The sequence below is a fragment of the Euleptes europaea genome, chromosome 14, assembly GCF_029931775.1.
Source record: "Euleptes europaea isolate rEulEur1 chromosome 14, rEulEur1.hap1, whole genome shotgun sequence".
In the NCBI taxonomy this organism is placed as follows: Eukaryota; Metazoa; Chordata; class Lepidosauria; order Squamata; family Sphaerodactylidae; genus Euleptes; species Euleptes europaea.
The window spans coordinates 16535420-16560278 of record NC_079325.1 but is presented as its reverse complement, the minus strand read 5'-3'; the positions used below and the strand labels follow the sequence as shown (position 1 = coordinate 16560278).

The following is a 24859-nucleotide window of genomic DNA, read 5'->3' as shown; positions in this document are numbered from 1 at the left end:
CTTCCATCCAGGAGTTTCCCAACCTGGATCTGGCAACCCAAACCCTCATTCCCTGCTGGTGGCTAGGGGAGACCTGGCAAACCCAAAGGGGCAGCTCTTCTGGTGTAGTGTGGTGTAGTGGTTAAGAGCAGTGGTTTGGAGCGGTGGAGTCTGATCTGGAGAACTGGCTTTGATTCCCCATTCCTCCACATGAGCAGCAGAGGCTAATCTGATGAACTGGATTTGTTTCCCCACTCCTACACATGAAGCCAGCTGGGTAACCTTGGGCTAGTCACTCTCAGCCCCACCTACCTCACAGGGTGTCTGTGGTGGGGAGGGGAAGGGAAGGTAATTGTAAACCGGTTTGAGCCTCCCTTAAGTGGTTGAGAAAGACAGCATATAAAAACCAACCTTCTATAGCAAGCAAAGACTAACTGAATAACATCAGGAGTCTAACCGGCTTCCTCGTTTTTATTCGGAATCATCACATTAGTCTGGGGAGCTCCGACAGAGATCGTTTCACAAGGACGGAAAATAAATTTCTCCAGGAGTACAAAAATAGATTAACATGCAGCTGGGCCACCTGGATCTAATCTGCCCATATTCAGCGATTTGATTAAATTGAAGAACATGTTAAAGTTGTTACTCTTGCCTCCTAATCTGATTGAAGCATCAAGCCAGCATTGTTCATGTTCATTTGAAAGTTCATTTCCCTAGCTAGTAACTGTGGGACGAGTGAATCTATTACTGCTCTCCGCAGTGAGGACGAATGGCTAAAGGAAGTGTCCTGTAATCTCCCCTGTGCCACTGTGCATCGGAGAGAAATCGAGGCTTAGTGAGGTTTCCCTTGTGTGTCTCGCCTCAGTTTGCTCTTCTTTGTTTGGGTGGCTTACTCCAAAACATTGTCCACAAATAGGTCATAAGCTTTCCCCGCTCTCCGGAGTCGGGTAAGCTCAGCCTCGCTGATCCTTGCGCCAGTACACTCAAGTCTTGGTTGTTCTATTGTACGTTATGTAGATCTGCCCTTGAAGACTACTCAAAAGCCACAGTTAGGGCAGAATGCTACAATTCTGCGTTTCCCAAAGTCAGGTCATGGCCCTGCAGCACTGGGTCACCGTTTCAGAAAACACATGAAGCTGCCTTATACTGCCCCTCAGCACAACCCTTTAGCTCAGAGGTTCCCAAACTTTTAGAGCCACGGAGCACTTTTCAGGAGAGAAATTCGTCACGGAGCACTAATTTTCACCTAGCACCTATATACTAAACCAAATGGCAGAACTATTTTTCTTTCCGATCTCTTCGAGGAGCACTAGATGTTTCGCAGAGCACCCAAAATGCCCTATCGTTAACAGCCTTGCTCAGGTCTTGCAAACTGAGGGAGGGGAGGGGCTGTGGCTCAGTGTTAGAGCATCTGCTTGGCATGCAGAAGGTCCCAGGTTCAATCCCCGGCATCTCCAGTTAAAGGGACTAGGCAAGTAGGTGATGTGAAAGACCTCAGCCTGAGACCCTGGAGAGCCGCTGCTGGTCTGAGAAGACAATACTGACTTTGATGGACCAAGGGTCTGATTCAGTAGAAGGCAGCTTCATGTGTTCATGTTGTTCATGTGTACATCAACTACTCCACGGAGCACAGTTTGGGAACCTCTGCTTTAGCTATTTTGGGTTATTTTGAAGAACAATCAAGGGCCAACATACCTAGTTAGCACTTGGATATTGTTAGTTCTTGGACACAAATGGAATGGCTCCACGACATAGGGTTAATTTGGGCTTCGCGTTCAAACTCGTGAACTTCTGTGCATCTCTTACTGGAGAGACACTTCCTCTCCTCCCCCCCTTCTTTCTTCCCTCTTTATTTTAGGACCGAACTTGTCAGACTGAGAACACTGCTTCAAAACACCAGCTCTGCAGACAACAACAGGAGAAGAGTGGGCAGGAGACCACATGGGCACCATACTCAAAGAGATCAACTCTATGGACTGTTATGTATGTATGTTGACAGTAGGCAGAAGAAACCCCGCTGAGCTCCTAAAACTGTATGCCCCATTGGTCACTAGGGGTTGTTTCCCCCCCAATCATGGACCCGGGGGAGTGGCCACAGGCAGCCAGAGGGGCATATAAGTGGGGGTCCGTCCACTGTATTGCAGTTCTGTTCTCGTTCCCAATAAAGTGGTTGTTGTTGGAACTCTTGTCTCCGACCTCGTGTGTCCTCCCCTTCGCGGACTTAACAGTGGCGACGAGTCACCTGGGAATCGTCCGCATGAAGGCGCTAGCACGAAGCTATGTCTGGTGGCTGGACATTGACGCTGCTGTAGAAGAATGGGTCAAACAATGCCAACCCTGCCAGGAGTCACAACTCGAGATGTCGCGCGCCGCGACCCAACGATGGGAATTGACACACGCCCCCTGATCCCGCATTCACATCGACTTTGCGGGGCCTTTCCTGGGTAAAATGTTCCTAGTCGTTGTGGCTGGAAGTAGTGGCTGGAAGTAGTAGCCGTCGCTTCCATGACCTTGTGACTACTCGTCTGGGAGCTGCGCCGGATCTTTGCAACCCACGGCCTGCCGGACACAGTGGTCTCCGACAACGGAGCTCAATTTACGTCCGCCGAGTTCCAGGACTTCATGGCAAAGAACTTAATCTGCCACGTGACCTCAGCGCCATTCCACCCCTCCACCAACAGCCAGGCAGAGCGAATGGTCCGGACGACCAAAGATGCGTTACGGCGCATAGTCCACGGAGACTGGGACGCACGGCTGGCAGACTTCCTGCTAACACAACACATCACGCCCAACTCCACGATGGGCAGGAGTCCCGCAGAACTCCTAATGGGCTGCCGGCCGAAAACACTGCTTGACCGGCTACACCCTGACCGTGCGTCAGAGATCCACCAGCAAGGACTCTACTGCTGCCCCAAGAGTCGTGGAACAGGAAGACCCGGTCTACGCCCACAACTACGGGGCGGGCCCAGCCTGGATCCCGGCCACAGTCCAGGAAGCAACAGGCCTGGTGTCCTACAAAGTCACCACCCCGGAGGGGCGAGTCTTGCGGCGGCACATCAATCAACTTGCCCGACCTTGTCGCCACTCCGGAGGCACCACCGCTCTCCATTGCCACGGAGCAGGAACAAGTCGAGACATCGGAGCCAGAGCAACCGGAGGATCTGCCACCGACTTGCGAGGCGGACTTCCCTGGAGCCCGTACGGAGGGAGAACCTGCTGCCATGAGCGAATCTGGCCCAGCACTCGCAGTATGACCGGCAACCCCCGTCCCAATGTCGTGCTGCTCCCAGTGGCCACGATCGCAGCCGAGCCATCTTAAAGACTTTATATGTTAGGCGGGTCTTTCGAACTTAGGGGGGAGGGGGTGTTATGTATGTATGTTGACAGTAGGCAGAAACCCCGCCGAGCTTGGGGTTCTCTGAGGCTCCTAAAACTGTATGCGCCATTGGTCACTAGGGGTAGTTTCCCCCCCAAACACGGACCAGGGGGAGTGGCCGCAGGCGGCCAGAGGGGCATATAAGCGGGGGTCCGTCCACTGTATTGCAGTTCTGTTCTTGTTCCCAATAAAGCGATTGTTGTTGGAACTCCGTCTCTGACCTCGTGTGTCCTCCCCCACGCAGACTTAACATGGACCTTTCTTTTTAAGCTCCAGGGAGCCAGTTCACACATGTGTAGTCATCCCTCGGTAAGCGCACTTCAGGGGATGGCATGCCTATGTGAACGAAGCATCACCACTCTGGTACCACAGATAAGATCCCACACCAAAGCCTTTATTTAACAAAGCCATCAAGTGACTGTAGCAGCCGTTGATTCTGACTGCTGCTACAGCAACCTGGAGCAACTGTCCCTCTGCATACAACTACAGTCGGCTTGGTGTAGTGGTTAAAGAGCAGCGAACTCTAATCTGGAGAACCGGGTTTGATTCCCCACTCCTCAACATGAGCGGCAGACTCTAATCTGAAGCCAGCTGAGTGACCTTGGGCTAGTCACAGTTCTCTCAGAACTCTCTCAGCCCCACCTACGCCACAAGGGGTCTGTTGTGGGGAGGGGAAGGGAAGGTGATTGTAAGCTGCTTTGAGACTCTTTAAAGGTAGAGAAAAGCAGGGTATAAAAAACCAACTCTTCCTTTTCCCCCTCTTCCTCCTCCATGCTCACTGGCTTACCATTTAGCAGTGCCTTGCTGCCTCTTCAAGCCAGGAGACAGGAACAAGAAAACACAGTTCCTTCTTCTTCAGTGGTGCATAAAGAAGCGACTTCATTTTCCTGAAGTCACTTCTTCAAGCATCCCAAACATGCTCACAATCACCGTCAATAAAGGGAGATCACATCATTCGATCCATGCTTGGAAGCATAGAGTTGTTTTAACAGGACACAAATCTGAAAGGAAGGTTCAGCTGATTCTTCTGCCTAACTGGAAAAAGACAGCCAGCGATTGGAAAGAGAGAAGGGTGGATGGGAGCAGAATGCTAAAGCAGGGAAATAGGGAAGAAGTTTCTCTTTTTCTTGCTAAAACATGAATGAAAGTACCCATGCATAAACGACCAAAGTAAATATTGCAATAAAGCGAGTCACATTAATTTTTTGATTTCCCAATGCATATAAAAGTTTTTTACACTCTATTGTAGTCTATTAAGTGTACAACAGCATTATGTCTAACAAATGTAGTGTCATAATAATGAAAAAGTTTGAAATATTGCGAGAATTACCAAAATGTGACACAGAGACATGCTGTCAGAAAAATGGCACTGATAAGACTGGCTCAAAAACACAATATTTGCGAAGCGCAATAAAGCAAGGTGTGCTTGTATAGGCTTGTGTGTAAAGTGCCGTCAAGTCACAGCTGACTTATGGCAAGCCTAGTTGGATTTTCAGGGCAATATAATGATGGGGTTTGGTTTGCCATTGCCTGCCTCTGCACAGCAACCCTGGTATTCCTCAGTGGTCTCCCATCCAGATACTAACCAGGACCGCCCCTGCTTAGCTTCTGAGATCTGACGAGATCAGGCTAGCCTGGGCCATCCAGGTCAAGGTCTATACAGAATTACATAGTAAATATTCCGTTCTTCATCACGACAACAACCATCGGCGTCGCCCTGGCTTTCGGGGCAACACGGCGACGGCTATCACACCAGCCTCACCAAGAATTAAATCTGCATGCTACACATGCATCCTTGAGCGTGCTCGGTGGGTCTGGCTCTGAGCAAACACGTGGAGGACGGGCCTCGCGAACCCCACCGCCGGCCTTCCTCCTTGCTAAGAGAGCCGGTGCGGTGTAGTGGTTAAGAGGGGTGGTCTGGAGCAGGGGAGTCTGATCTGGAGAACCGGGTTTGAGTCCCCACTTTTCCACACGAGCAGTGGAGGCTAATCTGGTGAACAGATTATTGTAGACATTGAACAAAGGTGTCCCATTGTAGACACCTTCCCTTTGTAAGAAAGTTCTCAAATATCCTCAGATAGGGCACAGGGTGGTGTAACGGTTAAGACCAGTGATTAGGAGCTGTGGACTCCAATCTGGAAAACCGGGTTGGATTCCCCACTCCTCCACGTGAGAGGTGGACGCTAATCTGGCGAACCGGGTTGGTTTCCCCGCTCCTACACCCGAAGCCAGCTGGGGGACCTTGGGCTAGTCACAGCTCTCTCAGCCCCACCTCTCTCACAGGGTGTCCGTTGCGGGGAGGGGATTGGAAGCCGGATTGATTCTGCCTTCAGTGGGAGAGAAAGGGGGCATATGAACCCCAGCCCTCCTCCTCGGCCCCTTTGCGCCTCCCCCGCCCCGCCCTCCACCTGCGCGCCCCGCCCACCTCGCACCTGGTAGGTCCCTTCCCCGGGGCGCCGCCCCCCCGCCTTCTGGCCCCGCCCCTCCCCGCGCGGCTCCTCCCCCCGCCCGGCGGGCTTGGCCGCTGCACCTGCGGCTCGGGCTTCTGCGGAGCTGGAGCGGAGCGCGGCGCGCCGGGCGGGATGGAGCCTGTGCCGCTGGCGGTGGGGCTGGCGGCGCTGCTGGGTGAGCGAGCGGGCGAGCGGGGCGGCTTGGCCAGGGGGCAGCCGGCGGGAAGGGGCTCGTCTCCGCCGGCTGCGGGGCTCCCCGGGGGGCCGGGCTGGCGGGTGGGCTCTGCGCAACTTGCAGCCGGGGAGAGACGCCCCAACCCCACCACAGCCCGCTGCCTTCCCCCCGGCCCTCCCCGCGGCAGGTGACCAGCAAGGCCGTGGGGCACTTCGCTCTTCGGCCAGCCCGGGGTGGGTTCGGGGGTTGGATGCGGGCTTTAAAGGAGACGGGAGGGCGAAAACGCGCGGCCGCTTGAGCCTCCTTTCTTCCCTGTTCCAGCCAGGATCGAACGCACGAACCTTCGAAGAACGTTCAGCCAGGATCGAACGCACGGACGTTCTTCCCTGTTCCAGCCAGGATTCAGCCAGGATCGAACGCACGAACGTTCTTGGAACGTTCCAAGAACGTCCGTGCGTTCGATCCTGGCTGGATCCTGGCTGGAACAGGGAAGAAAGGAGGCTCAAGCGGCCGTGCGTTTTCGCCCGGGAGTCCGGGGCGGCGCTGGAAAGACGAACGGGGTTGGGACCCTGCGCAAGTTTTTGGTCGAAAGCGCCTGGGCGAAAACGCCCGGTCGCTTTATCCTCCTTTAATCCCTGTTTTAGCCAGGATCGAACGCACATTAGGCTATACGCATGCTTTCGATCCAGGCTGAATCCTGGATGAAACAGGGATTAAAGGAGGATAAAGTGACCAGGCGTTTTTTTTGTCCTCCTTCAGTCCCTGTTTTAGCCAGGATCGAACGCGCGTTAGGCGGAACGCGTGCGTTCGATCCGGGCTGAATCCTGGCTGAGACGGGGATTGAAGGAGGACAAAGCGACCGCGCGCTTTCGACCTTTTTCTGCCCGGGAGGCCTGGCCCCGGGGTTCGCCCCTCTCCAGGTGCCCCTTTCCCCCATCCGAATCCTCAGAACTCAACCAGAAGCCCCTGTGGGGAGTTTGGAGAGTTCAGATGGGCGAGTGTACATCTAGAGAGGGGCAAATCCAAGGCCAGACCTCCCTTGCAGAAAAGAGCCCTGGCGAGCCGGCTGCTTCAGAATGAGGCTAATGCGGATTAGTTACCACGCGGCAATGGGGGGTTTGGACCCCAGGGAAATCCCCCCCCCACAACTCTACTCCACCGTTTCTGGGTGAGATAGAGATTGTGTTTCTCAAATGGAGGTGTCAACACGGGAAGAATCGTCCTGGGTTAGTTATTCCAGATGAATGTGGTGTGTAAAGCTGGGATCCTGTGGACATGGGCTATAATAACACCTCGGGGAGCGGGGGTTCCCGGGTTTGTTTTTGGGGGGAGGAGAACCTGCAGCTGTCACAATGCTTCACACACCTTTATTTCATGGTCCTGCCCGTGATGTTGCAGTGAATTGGTATTTGAAGGCAAAATCACGGGGTGGGGTGGGGGCTTAAAATGTCTAGTTTGTCACAGAGTTGTTGTGCAGTGTGGTGAATTTGCTGAGCCCCCTGCCCCCACCCCAAATGAATAACGGCAACGGTCAACTTCACAGGGTCGTTGTGCGAGAGAAGGAGAGTTCTGCCCATTAGAGGCTCTCCCTGTCTAATAATGAAAACAAATGAAGGCTACTCTGGTGTTTAAAAACCGCTCTCTCCGCTGGTTTGGAAGCCCCCCCCCCTTCTCTCTGGCTGCCTGGCTACGGTGAGCCTTTGCACTAATCTCTCCCATGGAGTTCGCCTCCCCACGGGTTCCCTAATCCAACCCAAAGGAGAGGGACTGCATCTTTAATCCCTAATTCACTACATTTAGCGGCCACCTTTGCAGCTCCTTGGAGCAACGTAAACCTGCCCATTGGTTTAATAATTGAAAGCAAAAATTACTGGTCTTTTAAGAACTCCTCAGCATAGCTAAACCATACTAGAGTGATCGATCTGGTGACCTTACTGAGGGGAAAAGGGATCTGCTCCAGTCATAACTGGGATCTGCTCCAGTCTAATGAGATTCTCCTGTGGATTCTGAGGGTTTAACAGAGTAGTACCAGAGCTCACTCTGGAAGATAGGCCAGCTTGTGGTGTTGGGGATCAGATCCGTCAGAACCAGAGAAACTGTTATAAACTGCCTGTTGACCCAGTGGGTTCCTTCGCAGTTCATTATCCATTAATCATTCATGGGATCCTGCCTGCAGGATGCATCAGGAACATATGAGGACGCTGGTTTCAAGTGGTAAGCTTTGCATTCAAACTGGGGGGTGCTCCATCATCATTGCCACCAATTATTTAATTATTTGTTTGTTTTAACGGGAGGTGTGAGGCGAAAGGGAGGAAAAATAGATATGGTAAAAATGTCGTAGAAGATCCTCTGTTGTAGAGTTGGGCTCAAAGAGACTCTAAAGAGTTAATTCCGGATGGGTTAGTCTTCAGCAGCAAAATATGAACAAGGGTCCAGTGGTACTTGAGCAAAATATATTCCAGCATTAAGTTTTTGTGATCCAGAGCTCACTTCATAAGATGCACTGGAGTGTACATCGTGTGTGTGTGTGTCTGTGTGTGTGTAAAGTGCAGTCAAGTCGCAGCCGACTTATGGCGACCCCTTTTGGGGGTTTTCATGGCAAGAGACTAACAAAGGTAGTTTGCCATTGCCTTCCTCTGCACAGCAACCCTGGTATTCCTTGGTGGTCTCCCATCCAAATACTAACCAGGACTGACCCTGCTTAGCTTCTGAGATCTGACGAGATCAGGCTAGCTAGGCAGATGCAAATAATAGCTGCAACTAATAGAAGGGGGGTTGTTACAAAGGCCATTTATGCAGGGCTGTTTCCCTCGCGGCCACCCCTTCGACTGCTCCTGTGCTTCGCTTTGATTATGCATGCCTTTCCTGACGGTTAGAGGTTGCCTCGCTCTCCCTGCACATTTCCACACATTTTGCCCTTGTTTCCCGGATGCAGCTTTAGCGAGAATTTGGAAAATGCAGGCAAATTGCACAGGGACCTCTGATGGTCGGGAAAGGCACGCATAATCAAAACGAAGCACCGGAGCAGTCGGCAGGGGTGACTGCGAGGGAAACGTCCCTGCATAAATGGCCAAAGAGAGGCCAGTTTAAAAATAAGATCCAGTAAAAAAAAAAAAAAAAAAAGAATCCACTCAGAGTAGGTGAGGACCACTCCCAGTTGCTGATAGATCAGGTAAAGTGTGGGTAAACCTACAATGTGATCGAGGAAGGCACAGGGTGAAATCATGAAACTTAGTCCAATTAGAAAGTTATAGAGGTATAGCTGAAATAACCAACGTCTGCAAGGGGTAGGTGGTGCTAGATATATTAGCATATCTAATGACTGAGGAGTCCACAGTCCTTGTTAAGGTCTGGGGGTAGGAAGATGGTGTTAAAAGTGTCCAAACATTGAAGATAGCTAATGATGTCAGAGACACAAGCCCTCTGTTTCTGGATTCGAGGAGGCAGCGATCATCTGTCTTTGTCCCAGATTAGGTCTTTCAGCAAGCAGCGTTGAAGGCCTTTCCACACAAGGTTGCTTTGTGTGTGCCTGGGTATTTGCAATTTCAAGGCTTTTGTACAATGGCTAAAATGCATACGTGGCACATTTCTAATAATCATGTAAATCTCCTTCCCCCCGCGAAGTCACTATTTCTGAATAGTCTTACATACTAGTAGAGTGGAAAGTACTGTCAAAATGCTGCCAATTTATCGCAGCCCATAGAGTTTTCAAGGCAAGAGGTGTTCAGAGGTGGTTTGCCATTGCCTGCCTCTGCATAGCAACCCTGGACTTCTTGGTGGTCTCCCGTCCAAATACTAACCAGGGCCGACCCTGCTTGGCTTCTGAGATCTGATGAGCTAGCTTGGGGCATCCAGGTCATGGTCTGGTGGGTAGCTAATACCATGAACACATGAAGCTGCCTTCTACTGAAACAGACCCTTGGTCCATCAAAGTCAGTATCGTCTACTCAGACCGGCAGCGGCTCTCCAGGGTCTCAGATAGAAGTCTTTCACATTGCCTACTTGCCTAGTCCCTTTAACTGGAAATGCCGGGGATTGGACCTGGGACCTTCTGCGTGTCAAGCAGATGCTCTATCACTGAGCCACAGCCCCTTCCCCATGAGGATTTAAAGGATACATCCTTGGGACTGGGATACTCTTTTGTGGCATATCTAGAACTTGATGTTCTTGGAACCAGAAGTATACTGCTGGTGGGGATGTACTTTAGCTCAAGCACCTGTTTTGTCCCTTTAACATTTTATTATTCCCCTGCCCTAATACATCTAGTCAGGAATGGTTTAACCTTCCTTTTGTTGGGCAGTTCTGTGGTTATGCTGAATGGTTAAGTAGACAGGAGAGTTCTTTGTGTAGCCTTAAGTGGTCCAGAGAATGTGTTGGAGTGACAGGAGGAACCTGTGCCAAGAATACCCTCCCGTAGCCAAAGTATAATTTATTTATTCGAAAATATTTATAGAATGATCTGTGTAGCATCTGTAACTGTTGAATTTGGTTTGATGTCTGTGCGGCTTTTAGAAATGTTCCCAAAACCATTGTTTAGGTTCGTCTTTGAAGATCTGAAACTTGAACTGATTTAAAGATAATCATAATACAATAATAATATAAACATTTTTTGTCCTGTCCTTCCTCCCAGGAGCGTCAGACAGCCTTGCATGGTTGTCCCTTTTTCCTTCCCCACAACAACGCTGACAGGTTGGTTAAGTTGAGGGAGAATGACTGGACCATGACCACCCAGTGACTTTCACGGCAAACGGGGATCTGAGCCTGGGTTTTCCAAGTTGTAGTCCAACAGTCTAACCCACTATATCACACCAAGAGAGCCATCATGGTGCAGTGGTTAAGGTGTTGGACTAGGATCTGGGAAACCCAGGTTCGAATCCCCACTCTGCCAGGGAAACTTATCAGGTGACCTTGAGCCCGTCACATACTCTCAGCCTCAACCCCGGCAAGTATTTGGATGGGAGACCTCCAAGGAATACCAGGGGCATGAGGCGGAGGCAGACAATGGCAAACCACCTCTGAATGTCTCTTGCCTTGAAAACCCTATGGGTCAGTTGTGATTTGATGGCTATGTGTGTATGTATATGTGTGTGTGTGTGTATTTAAGTTGGCAGTAGCTGAGTTCTACCATCTGATATTGCCAGGATGTATTTCAAGTTGAGCCAAACCCCAATTGCTTCAAGCACCCAATTGCTTCAAACTCTACCTTTAAAAAAAGAGCAAACTCTGCCTTTTTAAAAAAAAGCATGGTTCTAGTTCTAAAAGCCGCAAATGTGCATTTGTGAAGGTATTGTCCTGCTGTGTGAAATCACTGATCCAAATTTCCATTGATCAAAGGTGGGTTTCTAGAACCCTGCAGAAACTTTGTTTAGCAGGATAAATTATGCAAAGTAAGCCATTGTAAAGCAAATCTGTGTTATGTGTATCACTTCCACAGGTTGGATCACACAGGGATGGGGGGGGGGGGCTCACAAGGGCTATCATGAGCTCCCTGTATATCCACATTACTGTGCTGGACTCTCTTCTTGGTGTACAAGAGTCAGGCGAAGGCACGTGCTTTATCGGCGTCGGTATTTCCATCCTACGCCCTTTGCCAAACCACTCTCTTGTTTGTTTCTCTTTGATGGAGAACTTGCAGAAAAAGTTGGACCAGAGGGCAGTTGATAATTCATCTGTAAAAACACTTTGTAAATGTCCAGGGCCTTCTGCAAATATTCCCACAAATGATTTATGTCAAGTCAGTGACAGTACTAATCTTTGGCAATGTCGGCCGCTTTTCAGTCTGTTACGGCTACTGTGCAAGCCCTCCCGGGCCAGAGAGGGTGGTTGGGTCCCATTGTCTCTAAGGGGGCTGCTTGAGCTGAATGCTTTTTGGGCTCTCTCACAATGCAACAGCTGTGCCAGAGGAATGCAAACCTTGCCTTTTTCATAAATTCTAAGAGTGGCGATGCTCATCTGGGTTGTCCTCAAAGATCCATTGTCTCTTGGTGTAGTTTGCAAAGTCGGAGTACTTTAGCAAGGATGGTGGTTGTATCTGTGATTTAAAATAAGTGGCATTTCTATGATGCTGGCAGCTTTAGTGTATGGGTGACTGGGCACATCCAGTGTTGCGCTAGGCAGCTGGCAGCATGCCCAAAATTTACTGGATCATTGGCAGAGTCACCTGTGCCTTAGAATCATGCTTGGGTCACATGCCATTTGAAAATGAGCACAGCTTGGAGTTACAGGTGCTGCTTTCTTGTACCTGCACATGGTAGAGGGGAGAGGGGCCATGGCTCAGTGGTAGATCGTCTGCTTGGCATGCAGAAGGTCCCAGGTTCAATCCCCAGCATCTCCCGTTAAAGGGACTAGGCAAGTGGGTTATGTGAAAGACCTCTGCCTGAGACCTTGGAGAGCTGCTGCCAGTCTGAGTAGATGATACTGATTTTGATGGACCGAGGGTCTGATTCAGTATAAGGCAGCTTCATGGGTTCATGTGGCACTCTTGAGGTGGTGCAAGCCTGTTCATAAGCTACAGTTCCCAGTGAGGCAGCACGTGAACATATGTGCACAATTTATTATTTTTTTAGGTATTTTATACCTTGCTTTTCTCCCCAGTGCAGACCCAAAGCGATATGCAGTTTTGTTCTCCATGTTATCCTCCCTACAATCTTGTGAGGTAGGTCAGGCTGAGAGTGTGCGACTGGCCCAAGGTCACCCAGAGAGCTTCCATGGCAGGGTGCAGATTCCAGCCTGGGTCTCCCAGATCCTAGTCTGGCACTGCAACCACGACACCAATTAGGGTTGCCAACCTCCAGGTACTAGCTGGAGATCTCCTGCTATTACAATTGATCTCCAGCCGATAGAGATCAGTTCACCGGGAGAAAATGGGCGCTTTGGCAACTGGACTCTATGGCGTTGAAGTCCTTCCCCTCCCCAAACTTCACCCTCCTCCGGCTCCACCCCAAAAACCTCCCACTATTGGCGAAGAGGAACCTGGCAACCCTAACACCAAGTAAAAGTGAACATTATTAAAATTTGCTTGTGAGTGCTGCATACAAAGGGCAGTCAAATTGTGGATTGAGCACATAGCTGTGCCCCTGTTGTGAAAAATTAATGGGGGCGACATATATGGAGGGGCTGACCTCGAAAGGCAGGGGAGAGCTAAAGCGCATCCCCACCAGCAGTATATTTCTGCTGCCTTAACTTTGGCCATCCTTTCCCCAGCCTTTAGAGTTACGTGACAGAGGACGTTGGAAGCGTGAGCTCGGGGAAGTCTGTGGAATTGGTTCTCCATAAAGGAAGTGGCATTTGCCCAATAGCTTTAAAAGGAGATGGAAACGATGACTGTAAAACATGATGTTGGGAACAGTTTTGTGTGTGTGTGTGTGTGTTCCTCCCAGGGGAATGTGCTGGGTGGGTCTGTGTTTTATTTCTAGCCCTGATTTCCAGGATCCCGTGGAAACATTTTGTGCTGGGCCCAGAGCTATTGAGCAGAAGGGAGGGAGATCAATGCAGGAAAATTCCATGTTGACAAGTCCTAAATACATGTTTATTTGGAGGGCCTCCCCCCCCTCCCTCCAGCCAGAGATTTGAAAAGGCAGGCATCTAGATTCCCCTCTCCCTTTGGCATACTTTTGCAAGCAGCCTACTGTTGCTAAATTTCTGTCATCTCCTACCTTAATTTCTGCCCAGTTTTAGTTTAAATAGCAATATGACATCTCTTGATTGGGGTGGGGGGAAGGCATTTTTAGTCCCTTGTAGCAGAGCAATCCTAAACCCATCTATTCCAAATCCAACTCAGTTCTATTCACTGGGGTTTACTCACAGAAAAGTGTCCTTAGGATTGCACTGTAGGTTTGCGAGCAGTCCACTTAGCCATGGGACTGAGGGAATGGGTCAGTTCCCATGTGCCCTCCTTAGGGTTACTAGGTCCCTCTACGTTACCGGCGGGATGTTTTTGGGGCAGATCCTGATCAGGGTGGAGTTCGGGGAGGGGAGGGACTTCAATGCCCTAGATCCAATTGCCAAAGCAGCCATTTTCTCCAGGTGAACTGATCTCTATCGGCTGGAGGTCCATTGTAATAGCAGGAGATCTCCAGCTACTACCTGGAGGTTGTAATAGCAGGAGATCTCCAGCTACTACCTGGAAGTTGGCAATCCTCCAATATTCCACCACCTCGGATCCTGTTCACACTCCGTTTCCACCTCCTGGATGCCTTTTTTGGCAAGTTTACTTGTAAATTTCACTGCCCTTGAAGGTACAATAGATCTTCCAATGGATCTCGCTCTCCCCCTCCCTGCAGTGTAAATAGCATCAGAAAGGAACGAAGCTTAATTTGAACTGGGCTAGAATGCTGGAGTGTAGCTTAAGCAGAAGCAGACTAGGACAGCCCCGGAACAAGCTGAGCAAAGTTGCCCCAGCACCCAATGAGTGTGTGTGTGTGGGGGGGGGGGCACTTGATTCAGCTTGCTCCTGGGTTCCCATTGACCCTCCAGAACAGAGGCCCAACAGGAACTTTCCCAGTAAGTTGACCATCTAGTTTAGGGGTGTCGAACCCGTTTGTTACGAGGGCCGGATATATGGTTGCCACCAGCGGGAGGTTTTTGGGGAGGAGACTGAGGAGGGACAGGCTTGAGGAGGGGAGGGACTTCAGTGCCATAGAGTCCACTTGCCAAAGCGGCCATTTCTCCAGGGGAACTGATCTCTATTGACTGGAGATCTGTTGTAATAGCAGGAGATCTCCAGCTAGTACTTGGAGGTTGGCAACCCTAGCCGGATATGACATAAACATCACTTGGCCGGGCCATGCGTACCATAAAATTCAATGCCAGGTACCGGAGACACAAACTTTATAGAAGACACAGGCAAAGCCAATTAATGATATTATTTTTTACTTTTTAAAATAACTTTAAGTATAAAACATGCTTAGAACAATAACACTCTTACAGTATTTTACTTAACAGTCTTGATACAAACTTTATAGAAGACACAGGCAAAGCTAATTAATGATTTTTTTCCTGTGTTTTTTTTTTACTTTAAGTACAAAACATGCCTAATGTCGATCAGCTTGGACCTACCTTTCCTCCACTGCCAAAGTCTTTAACTTCTACGAATCGCCATTCATTGCTAGTTGCTTCTCACCTCAGTTTATTTTGAGAGAGGCTGCAATGTCCAAACTGATGATAACGCATCACTTAGGGGAGGGGCTGTGGCTCAGTGGTAGAGCTTCTGCTTGGCATGCAGAAGGTTCCAGGTTCAACCCCCGGCATCTCCAGTTAAAGGGACGAGGGAGGGAGGTGATGTGAAAGACCTCTGCCTGAGACCCTGGAGAGCCGCTGCCGGTCTGAGTAGACAATACTGACTTTGATGGACCAAGGGTCTGGTTCAGTATAAGGCAGCTTCATGTGTTCACGTGTTCACTTGTTCAGGGCTCTAAATTCCATCCAGAGGGGTAGCCGTGTTAGTCTGTAGCAGCAGAATAAAAGAGGAGTCCAGGGGCACCTTAAAGGCTAACAACATTTATTCAGGCATAAGCTTTTGTGAGTTGGGGTGTGTGTCACGTCATCAGAAGAATGAAATGTTCAGCCATTAGGCAGATACATTTATACTCAAAGCTGCAGAAAATAGGAAGCTCTTTTGCGGAGTGGGGGCACAGGAGATGTTAAAAAGAGATCAGTTTAGAACAGTATCCAACACTTTATGGGTGCACTTTCCTTTGAGGCATGCCGTATCTGTAGATTTTTGTCAGTCTGATCTGCGGCAAAAATTCAGGAGTAGGAAAAAAAATCTTCCTGGGGGTTAAATCAAGCACATAACTTCAACCATCTGTAAAACGGGGAGGTGGGGGGATGAAATTCTCCTAAGCTATTGGGGACTTTCTGAAAAGTCCAGAGCAAGCACGTGAGTAGAAGGGAGCTAAACTACCCAAAGCATTCTGTGTCCCATTCTGATTTGCGTTTAAATTACCCCAAAGAAGAACGCTTTACTTTAAAACAGATGACCCTCGCAGCATGGGTAGAGTTAAAAGCCAGCCTGCCCGTTTCCACGATGCATGATACAGAAGTCAAATTTTTCATGAGTTTGACTCTCTTGAGTCTTAAAGTTCCTCTTGCCCTGGGGTCGTGAGAAATGCAGCTGGGGACTTTCTCAACCAAGCATTGTGCTTAAGGCCAGCTCATATCTGTTAATTTTATAAATAGTCCTCCCCGCTCACAAACAGACAAACTCCCCCCGCCCTTAGTCAAGAACAAGAAACTGCTATTCTTGCTAGAAAAGCTAATAATGCACGTATCAGCTCCAGGGAACCAAAGAAAAGCACCCTTTCCCCAAAGGCTGGGTGGCTTTCCCCGTGTGCTCATTTGGTAGCGAACCTTCCAATCAATACCAGCCAAGGTCCATCACGCTAATGCTGATACCGGGAGCAGAGCGCTTGCCCCTCAGTTTAATTTCTGTCTCGGTTTCACATGGCGTAATCACGTCGATCTCATAGAGAGAGGTCATCAAATGAAATCCGCCTTCATCCTTTAATTCCCAAATGTTTAATAGCTTATAGGGTGGAAATCTGATTGGAGGACTACGGTCAGGAATTACGGTCGAGCGGCAACATGCTAACTGTCGTGTTTTTGAGGCTTTTGGGGTTTGATGGTTTGAGTTCAGTTGCACTTTAAAAAAAATTAGATTTATTGAATGCATTAAATATGAAACTTTGAGAGACGTTTGTAGAAATCCAATCAGCAAAATGCATGCTTGTGCCAGTTAAAGTTCAGAACAGCAGCTGTTACCAGTCATTGGTTATTTTGCCTTTTCTCTCACATAATCTTTTCTCAAATTCTTGCATATATAAAAATTATGCAGTATTGATTCTGTTGAAACTGTTCTTAGGCAAGGCGGGGTGATTGTTCTAGTGTAGTACCCTCTGGAGGCTTTTACTGTCCACTGCTGCTGGTACCATCAATCCTTCCACTACCCAAACCCCGCCCTTCTAAGGCTCCACCCTGAAAATCTCCAGGTATTTCTCAACCCGGAGCTGGCAGCCCTACATTTATGTCATATCCTGCCCTTGTAACAAATGAGTTCAACTCCCCTGCTCTATGGCATAGTATCGCTGCTGAGATCCCTCCCCTCCCCAAGCTCCAGCTTCCCCAGGAACTGCCAGGAATTTCCCAAATGGGAGTTGGCAACCAATGTGTGAAAAGCTGGGTGGGGGCGGAAGGGAGCCCAACAAATTTGCCTTTCCCCAGTGCTCCCAAATCCCATCTGTATCCTGGCTGGACTGGGATTGGAGCAGGTCATATGGGATAAAATTTTCTTCAGTTTACGCCACTGTAGAAAGCTTGAAGAACTGAAATCCTGATGCTGTGACCGACACAAGGAGTTCTGTTGCCAGTGGGAAGCCCCGAGCAGCTGCCTTCGGGCTCTTTCTACAGAGGCAGGGTTGACAGATCCTTTTCACTGATGGAATACACATGAACACATAAAGCTGCCTGATAGTGAAACAGACCGTCGGACCATCAAGGTCAATATTGTCTGCTCAGACCGACAGCCGCTGTCCAGGGTCTCAGGCAGAGGTCTTTTGCACCATCTAGTACCTGATTCTTTCAACTGGCGAAGCCAGGGATTGAACCTGGGACCTTCTGTTTGCCTAGCGGATGCTCTACCACTGAGCTACAGCCTCTGCCCTCCCATTGGCAACACCATTGTCTCTGGTTTAGCAGTGCCCTTGTGTTTGGATGTGTCCCTGCAGGTTCTGTTTGGCAACCAGAGTTTTTTGGTCTGGGACATGAAAAGTGACTTCTCACCTGGACCACCATCTCACTGTTTAAATACACAGGAACAAGGAGGCATCTGATTGGGCCGTGAATACTGGCTTATGAGGCCAGAGGCCAGGAGAGGCCTTGTAAACGGGGGGCAGGGGAGGCATAAGAACATAAGAAAGGCCATGTTGGATCAGACCAAAGCCCATCAAGTCCAGCAGTTTGTTCGCACTGTGGCCAAACAGGTGCCTCTAGGAAGCCCACAAACAAGATGACAGCAGCAGCACCATCCTGCCTGTGCTCCACAGCACCTAATATATTCGGCATGCTTCTCTGATCCTGGAGAGAATAGGTATGCATCATGGTTAGTATTGATTTTGACTAGTAGCCATGGATAGCCCTCTCCTCCATGAACATGTCCACTCCCCTCTTAAAGCCTTCCAAGTTGGCAGCCATCACCACATCCTGGGGCAGGGAGTTCCTTGATTTAACTATGTATTGTGTGAAAAAATACTTAGCATTTTTACCACTCCTCATAGGGCAGTTGGGTATGTTGGTGCTTACATCCCTCTGTGGCTACCAGAAAACAGTATTTTATTTACTTCATTTATAACCCCTCTCTCACCCAGGAAGGATCCAAAGTGGCTTACATGAGTAGACTTTCTGCTCGGAGACGTGGTCCAAGATCCAGGCCCTCCCTAGAGAATGTGCTGCAACTGAAGATGAAATCCTAAAGATATTAGCAAGAATAATACAGCAGGTTTTAAGTGGGGAGGAAAGGGGCGGTGGCTCGGTGGTAGAGCACATTCTTCACACGTAGAAAGTCTCACGTTCTGTTTCCCAATATCTCCATTTAAGAAATCTCTTGTGGCAGGAACTAGGAAATACCTTTCTCTGCTTCATACATTACTGGAATAGATGGGCCAATGGGCTGACTTGGTGTAAGGCAGCATAATGTATGTTCATTGTTATAATTCACAGTGTTATAATTCATTGTTATAGTGTGAGTAGAGCTGGTGTCATGAACCCTGGTTAGGACTCAGGGTCACTGAGTCTGGTTGGGAAGGCAATCATTACCCATGGGTTTCTGACTCAGATATCATCATAAACCATGGTTATACCTAAGCAGGAAATGAAGGAGGAAGCAATCCACAAGGTGGGAGAGGGCAGCAGAGAACCTATGAGTAGGTGGTTCACCTACGATTCTCCAAACTATTGGGTGGGGATGAGTTCAGACAAACTGTGAGGTGCCCTGGTCCTTTGTCTTTGTGTCAGGTTGGTCTTATGGAAACTCCTTTGAAGAAGAAGAAGAGTTGGTTTTTATATGCCGACTTTCTCTGCCACTTAAGGAAGAATCAAACCGGCTTACAATCACCTTCCCCTCTCCACAACAGACACCCTGTGAGGCAGGTGGGGCTGAGAGAGCTCTAAGAGAACTGTGACTAGCCCAAGGTCACCCAGCTGGCTTCAGGTGTAGGAGTGGGGAAATCAACCCGGTTCACCAGATTAGCATCCACCTCTCAAGTGGAGGAGTGGGGAATCCAATCCGGTTTTCCAGATTGGAGTCTACAGCTCCTAATCACTGGTCTTAACCATTACACCACCCTGTGCCCTAGAGACTTCTGAGGATATTTGAGAACTTCTTACAAAGGGAAGGTGTCTACAATGGGAGCACACATCTTTGTTTATTTAATGATGTTATTTATAGTTTACCTTTCTCACTGATTCTCAAGGCAGATTACATTGTGGAAGTCAAGTACAGTCAACAGGACGGACAATCCAAGAGACAGTGCAGTAGGATTTGAGTTGTAGAAGTCTGGAACCGACCAGAAATCTGAAACAGAGCTGAAACAAACCTGCTAACAGAGCATAAGCATTTAAACATGACATGTTAAATGATGCAGAAATTACACAGTAAGAGTGTACTTACGGTAACAGATCATAGTAGTATAGTTCCCGGCCCCTGTCTCTTTACCTGTTATGAACCATTTAATTACAGTACTGCCCTATTACCTGTGCAAAAAAGCCCTCCTGAAAAACTCAGCTTTGCATCGTTTGCCCCCTGAAATCCTGGGTCTTGGAGGAAGGGGGACCCCTAGGAACAGGATTTCAGGGAGCGTTTCATGCTGATGTAGGAGGGGAGAGGCAGGAAAATTGCACTGCATGGGTGGAATTCCTAGAACATTTGGAAACATTTGTCTGGATGCGTCCCACTGGGTGGCAAATCTGGGGTTGCTGTTATGTTGAATGTGAAAGGCCCCTAAGGAGGGTTTTGTTGAGGTCAAGACTGGCCGTGGAAGGTTTTCCAAACAAATACAATTCTTCTGGTATTCCCCCTTGGTGTGAAACCTTAACTTAAGTAGCAGGAAAAGATCTGAGAAAGTCCCGGAAACAGTGCGGGTTATAGAATTATCACTGGATTGGGAGAAGCAAGCACGATCAGCTTAGGTTGCCCCATTCAAGTATAATCAGTCTGGGGGCTTAGAGGGCTGTTTCACAAGGCTCTCTGGCCTGTTTCCTTCCCGAGGATCAAGTGTCCATCTGGGCTTCACCTGTCACTAGGAAAGACACAGTCAGATCAGGGTGGTTAACTGAGGCTAATGCTAGGCTAATGTGTTCTTATGGGGTCCGGCCAGGCGCAGGGGCAGGGCAACAACCTCTTCCTGGGAAGTGATGTGTTTGTAACACGGACATTGCCAGAATATCTTCAGAAAGGAAAGACAGAAACTGGAGAGACATGTTCTGGGTGTTGTCAGGTTGGACTCTGATCTAGAGAACCGGGTTTGATTCCCCACTCCTCCACATGAGCGGCGGAGGCCAATCTGGTGAACTGGATTTGTTTCCCCACTCCTCCACGTGAAACCAGCTGGGTGACATTGGGCTAGTCACACTCTCTCATCCCCCACCTACCTCACAGGGTGTCTGTTGTGGAGAGGGGAAGGTGATTATAAGCCGGTTTGATTCTTCCTTAAGTGGTAGAGAAAGTTGGCATATAAAAACCAACTCTTCTTCTTCTGTTCCTGGCATGCTATTGTTGTGAAGGCTGGAGTGAATGAGCGGGGGTGTTTAATTTTTTTTAAATTTGGAGATTCTTTAAGCGGGCTTTAAACCCCCCGAGATCAAAACCACACAACATGCTGCTTGGGGTGTGTGTGTGTGTGCATGTGACCTGCTCAGCAGCTGCTGCTTAATCTTGCATACCTGCTTTCCTTTCTGATTTGCTAGCCATGTTGGGTGTCAAGGTTAGGCAATTAAGTCTAATCCCAAAGCTGCAGAAAATGTTTTAAAAATAATAAAAAAGAACCACATGGGAATAGTTAAAAACCAGCTGCACGTTCTCTCTTTTTGATGACAGATGGGGCACAGCTGATCAGATTCCACCATATCTGAGCCAGGTGCTTAAAACCCACACATCTGGATAAGGCTGTGTTATTCTCTGCAACATCAGCACACCACCCCTCCGCCTCCAGTTCTTGGGGAATGGGGAAGGAGGAATTTCGTGGGGGCTGCATTTAGAGTCTTTGTTTTGAAAAATATTCAGACAGGAGATCTCACTGACTGGTGGAAACAACCAAGATATTTCAAAATGTGATTAAACGTTTTGCTTTTGGTTGTGTATGGGTACCTTTTATGACAGTGAGGGAACTTGTCGTTTGAAGTTGACATCGCAGTCACATGAATTGATTAAAACTTTGGAACTTGTCATTTTAAAAAAAGCTTGTCATAAAAAGCTCCCATTTGCTGCTGGAAAGCGAGGCCACGTTTAATCTGCTTTCATTCCTCCCCCTCCAGTGCAAGGTACCAAAGCCAAGATAGCTTCGAAAATTAAATGTCACCAGCGTGGAGAGCCAGAGTGGTGTAGTGGTTAAGAGTGGTGGTTTGGAGTGGTAGACTCTAATCTGGAGAACTGGGTTTGATTCCCCACTCCTCCACATGAGCGGCAGATGCTAATCTGGGGAACTGAGTTGGTTTTCCCACTCCTACACATGCATCTGGCTGGGTGACCCTGGGCTAGTCACAGCTCTCTCAGCCCCACCTACCTGACAAGGTGTCTGTTGTGGGGAGGGGAAGGGAAGGTGATTGTAAGCCTGTTTGATTCTCTCTTAAGTGGTAGAGAAAGTTGGCATATAAAAACCAACTTTTCTTTCTTCTTCTTTCTTGACTTTGCCCAAATTTGCCCTGGCCATGAAACAGCTGAAGCAAAATTGCTCCAGACACTGGTGCGATGAGGAGGGAGAGGGGCCAGGTCTTGGTTCCTTTCACCTGTGAACTGTTCATTTATGAAAACCAGCCACATCCAGCGAGGATCTGCAAATAGATTTGTGTGGATGACCTTTATGGTTTCTTGAACTCATGTCTGGATAGCTGGTAGGATTTTTTTTAATGAGTAGGTTTTTATCATTACTGCCGGGTAGCATGCTGTTTGCGTGTCATGGCATCAATTTGTGCAAGATATATTTTGTTTCTTTACGTTGGATGGGAGCATTGCTAACGAGTGCCTTAGTGAGAGCCCGCTCTCATAACGGTTCCAGTGCGCGGGGACTGCAGGAAAACCTGGCTTGCATTAACTCTCCAGTAGCTTGTCAAGGCTGTTCGGATGCATCTGCTTGCCGTGGAGGGCAAGGGCTGTGGCTCAGTGGTAGAGCATCTGCTTGGCATGCAGAAGGTCTCAGGTTCATTTCCCAGCATCTTCAGTAAGGACCAGGTTGTAGGTGATATGAAAGATCTCAGACTGGGTTCTGCCAGTCTGAATGGACTGTTCTGACTTTGATGGACCAATGGTCTGATTCAGTCTAAGGCAGCTTTGTGTGCCTCCATGTGTACAGCAAACTGTCAATGGGTTTAGCCGAAGTTGAATGCTGCATGTGCCCATCAGAAGGTGCATGGCTGCATTTGGGCCTTTTGAGAGCCAGCATGGTGTGGTGGTTAAGAGTGGTGGTTTGGAGTGGTGGACTCTGATCTGGAGAACCGGGTTTGATTCCCCACTCCTTCACAGGAGGGGCGGAGGCTAATTTGGTGGCCTGGGTTGGTTTCCCCACTCCTACATATGAAGCCAGCTGGGTGACCTTGGGCGAGTCACAGCACTGTTAGAGCTCTCTCAGCCCCACCTACCTCACAGGGTGTCTGTTGTGGGGAGGGGGAGGGAAGGTGATTGTAAGCCGGTTTGAGTCTCCCTTAAGTGGTAGAGAAAGTTGGCATATAAAAACCAACTCTTCCTCCTCCTCTTCCTCCTCCTTTTCCTCTTCCTGAGCTGCCGGAGCAGGGCTGAGAACTTGCCTTCCAAAAGCCAGACCTTTTGGTGTCTCTGTTCTTCATACCCTTCCACTGGATCCTGCAGACCTCAGTTTGAGAGCTTAAAGCCTCGACACCAATCTTCTAAGAACACAAGTAGGATTTGAGAGCCCCTTACACTTAAATTCTTCCCATTGCCCTCTGCCGTTCCAAGGTTGGTCAGGGCCAATCATGCAGTTCCCCTTGGCCAAAATCTAAGCTACTCAAAGCTGTTTCACTTTTGGCTACTTCTGTGCTTCCGTCTCGCAAATCGCTGCACTGGAGCATCGGATTCTAGGCACAACAATCGTCTCTGGCAGGGCCGACCTCTGGTCAGAGAGTGCCTGGGGCCAGCTAGAGGGATGCCCTATATATGTCAGGCATCCGATAAAACCTGTGTGTCATCTCGACCTTCACTGGCAAAAAAGAACTGTTCAGAATCGCGCAGGATGTTTGGCAGGAGACGATGTCTCCAGGGCCTTTGAAATTGTGATAAAGTACGTGGTCGGAGCAGGGGTTCCCAGTCTAACTGAGCCTGTGGGTACTACTGGAATTTTGAGGAAAGGTAGTGGGTGGGGTTGCCAACCTCCAGGTAGTAGCTGGAGATCTCCTGCTATTACTACTGATCTCCAGCTGATAGAGATCAGTTCACCTGGAGAAAATTGCCACTTTGGCAATTAGATTCAACAACAACAACAAAGCCTTTATTGGCATAAAAAATAAAGTGTACATGCAATTAGACTCTATGGCATTGAAGTCCCTCCCCTCTCCAAACACCACTCTCTCCAGGCTCTGCCCCCAAAACCTCCCGCCGGTTGCAAAAGAGGGACGTGGCAACCCTAGAGTTGAGAAACATTGTGGAATGTAGTTGGGCAGAATTAAAAATGTTCTTGCTTCAAAGTTTGATGGGGAGGTAGAAAATACACATCTTGAAAATGTGTGCTAAATGTTTTGTGCCAAATGTGTTCTGAGATGTGCAGCTGGCTTTCCCCCCCCCCCCCATATCTTATCAAGGAATTTAAGTAAGGACAGAAGTAGCTCTAAGTTGTGGTTCTTTCCAGCATGGCGTATTGGTTAAGAGCGGTAGACTCTAATCTGGAGAACGTAGTTTGATTCCCCACTCCTCCACATGAGCGGCAGACTGTAATCTGGTGAACCAGGCTTGTTTCCCCACTCCTCCACATGAAGCCTGCTGGGTGACCTTGGGCTAGTCACAGTTCTCTCAGAACTCTCTCAGCCCCACCCTACCTCACAAGATGTCCGTTAAGGGGAGAGGAAGGGAAGGGGATTGTAAGCCTGTTTGAGGCTCCTTAAAGATAGAGAAAACCTGGGTATAAAATCAACTCTTCTTCTTTTGTATTGTTTCCCATAAGCCAGTTCAAGATTTAATCCAGCCAACTTCGTATTCCCTTCGATGCTCTTCTCTGAATCCCTTAAAGACGTCTGCTCTTGAGTGCACTGATGTCTTCCTTGCCCTGAAGTCTCTTCTAGCATTACCAGCTTCTTAGCCCTCACCCCGTATAGCTGTCTCTGGCTATTTCCCCCAGAATATATTAATTTGAATTAATCACTGTAGAGGGATTCTGCATGTGTTCCCTTTATTTTGCAGCCCTGTTACAAATACGGTTGGACTATGGGTTATAGGGATGGGCGTCATCTCAAAAATGTCTTCCATCCAACAGTTAGGATGTTGAACATGTAACCTTCTGCATGACCTTGCACTGAGTCGCCGCAAAAGTGCCTTAAAGCAACCCTGGACAAACTATACAGCTTTCATGTGAGAGAGCCAGAGAATCTTTGTGTGGCTTTATTAATAAATCTCAGATAGGACAGACTTTTCTGTGATTTGATCTTTCCTAGTTCCTGCGTTCCATA

General features: G+C 48.8%; 1 protein-coding gene across 1 annotated transcript in view; it reads left to right on the top strand.

The window, feature by feature from the left end:
• Nucleotides 1–5937: 5937 nt before the first annotated feature.
• LOC130487389 (endothelial cell-selective adhesion molecule-like) overlaps nt 5938–24859 on the top strand; it is a 74029-nt gene continuing 55107 nt past the window's right edge. Inside the window, exon 1 of the mRNA XM_056860881.1 lies at nt 5938–5980. Coding sequence (XP_056716859.1) covers nt 5938–5980 — 43 coding nt within the window. The remainder of the gene's footprint in view (nt 5981–24859) is intronic.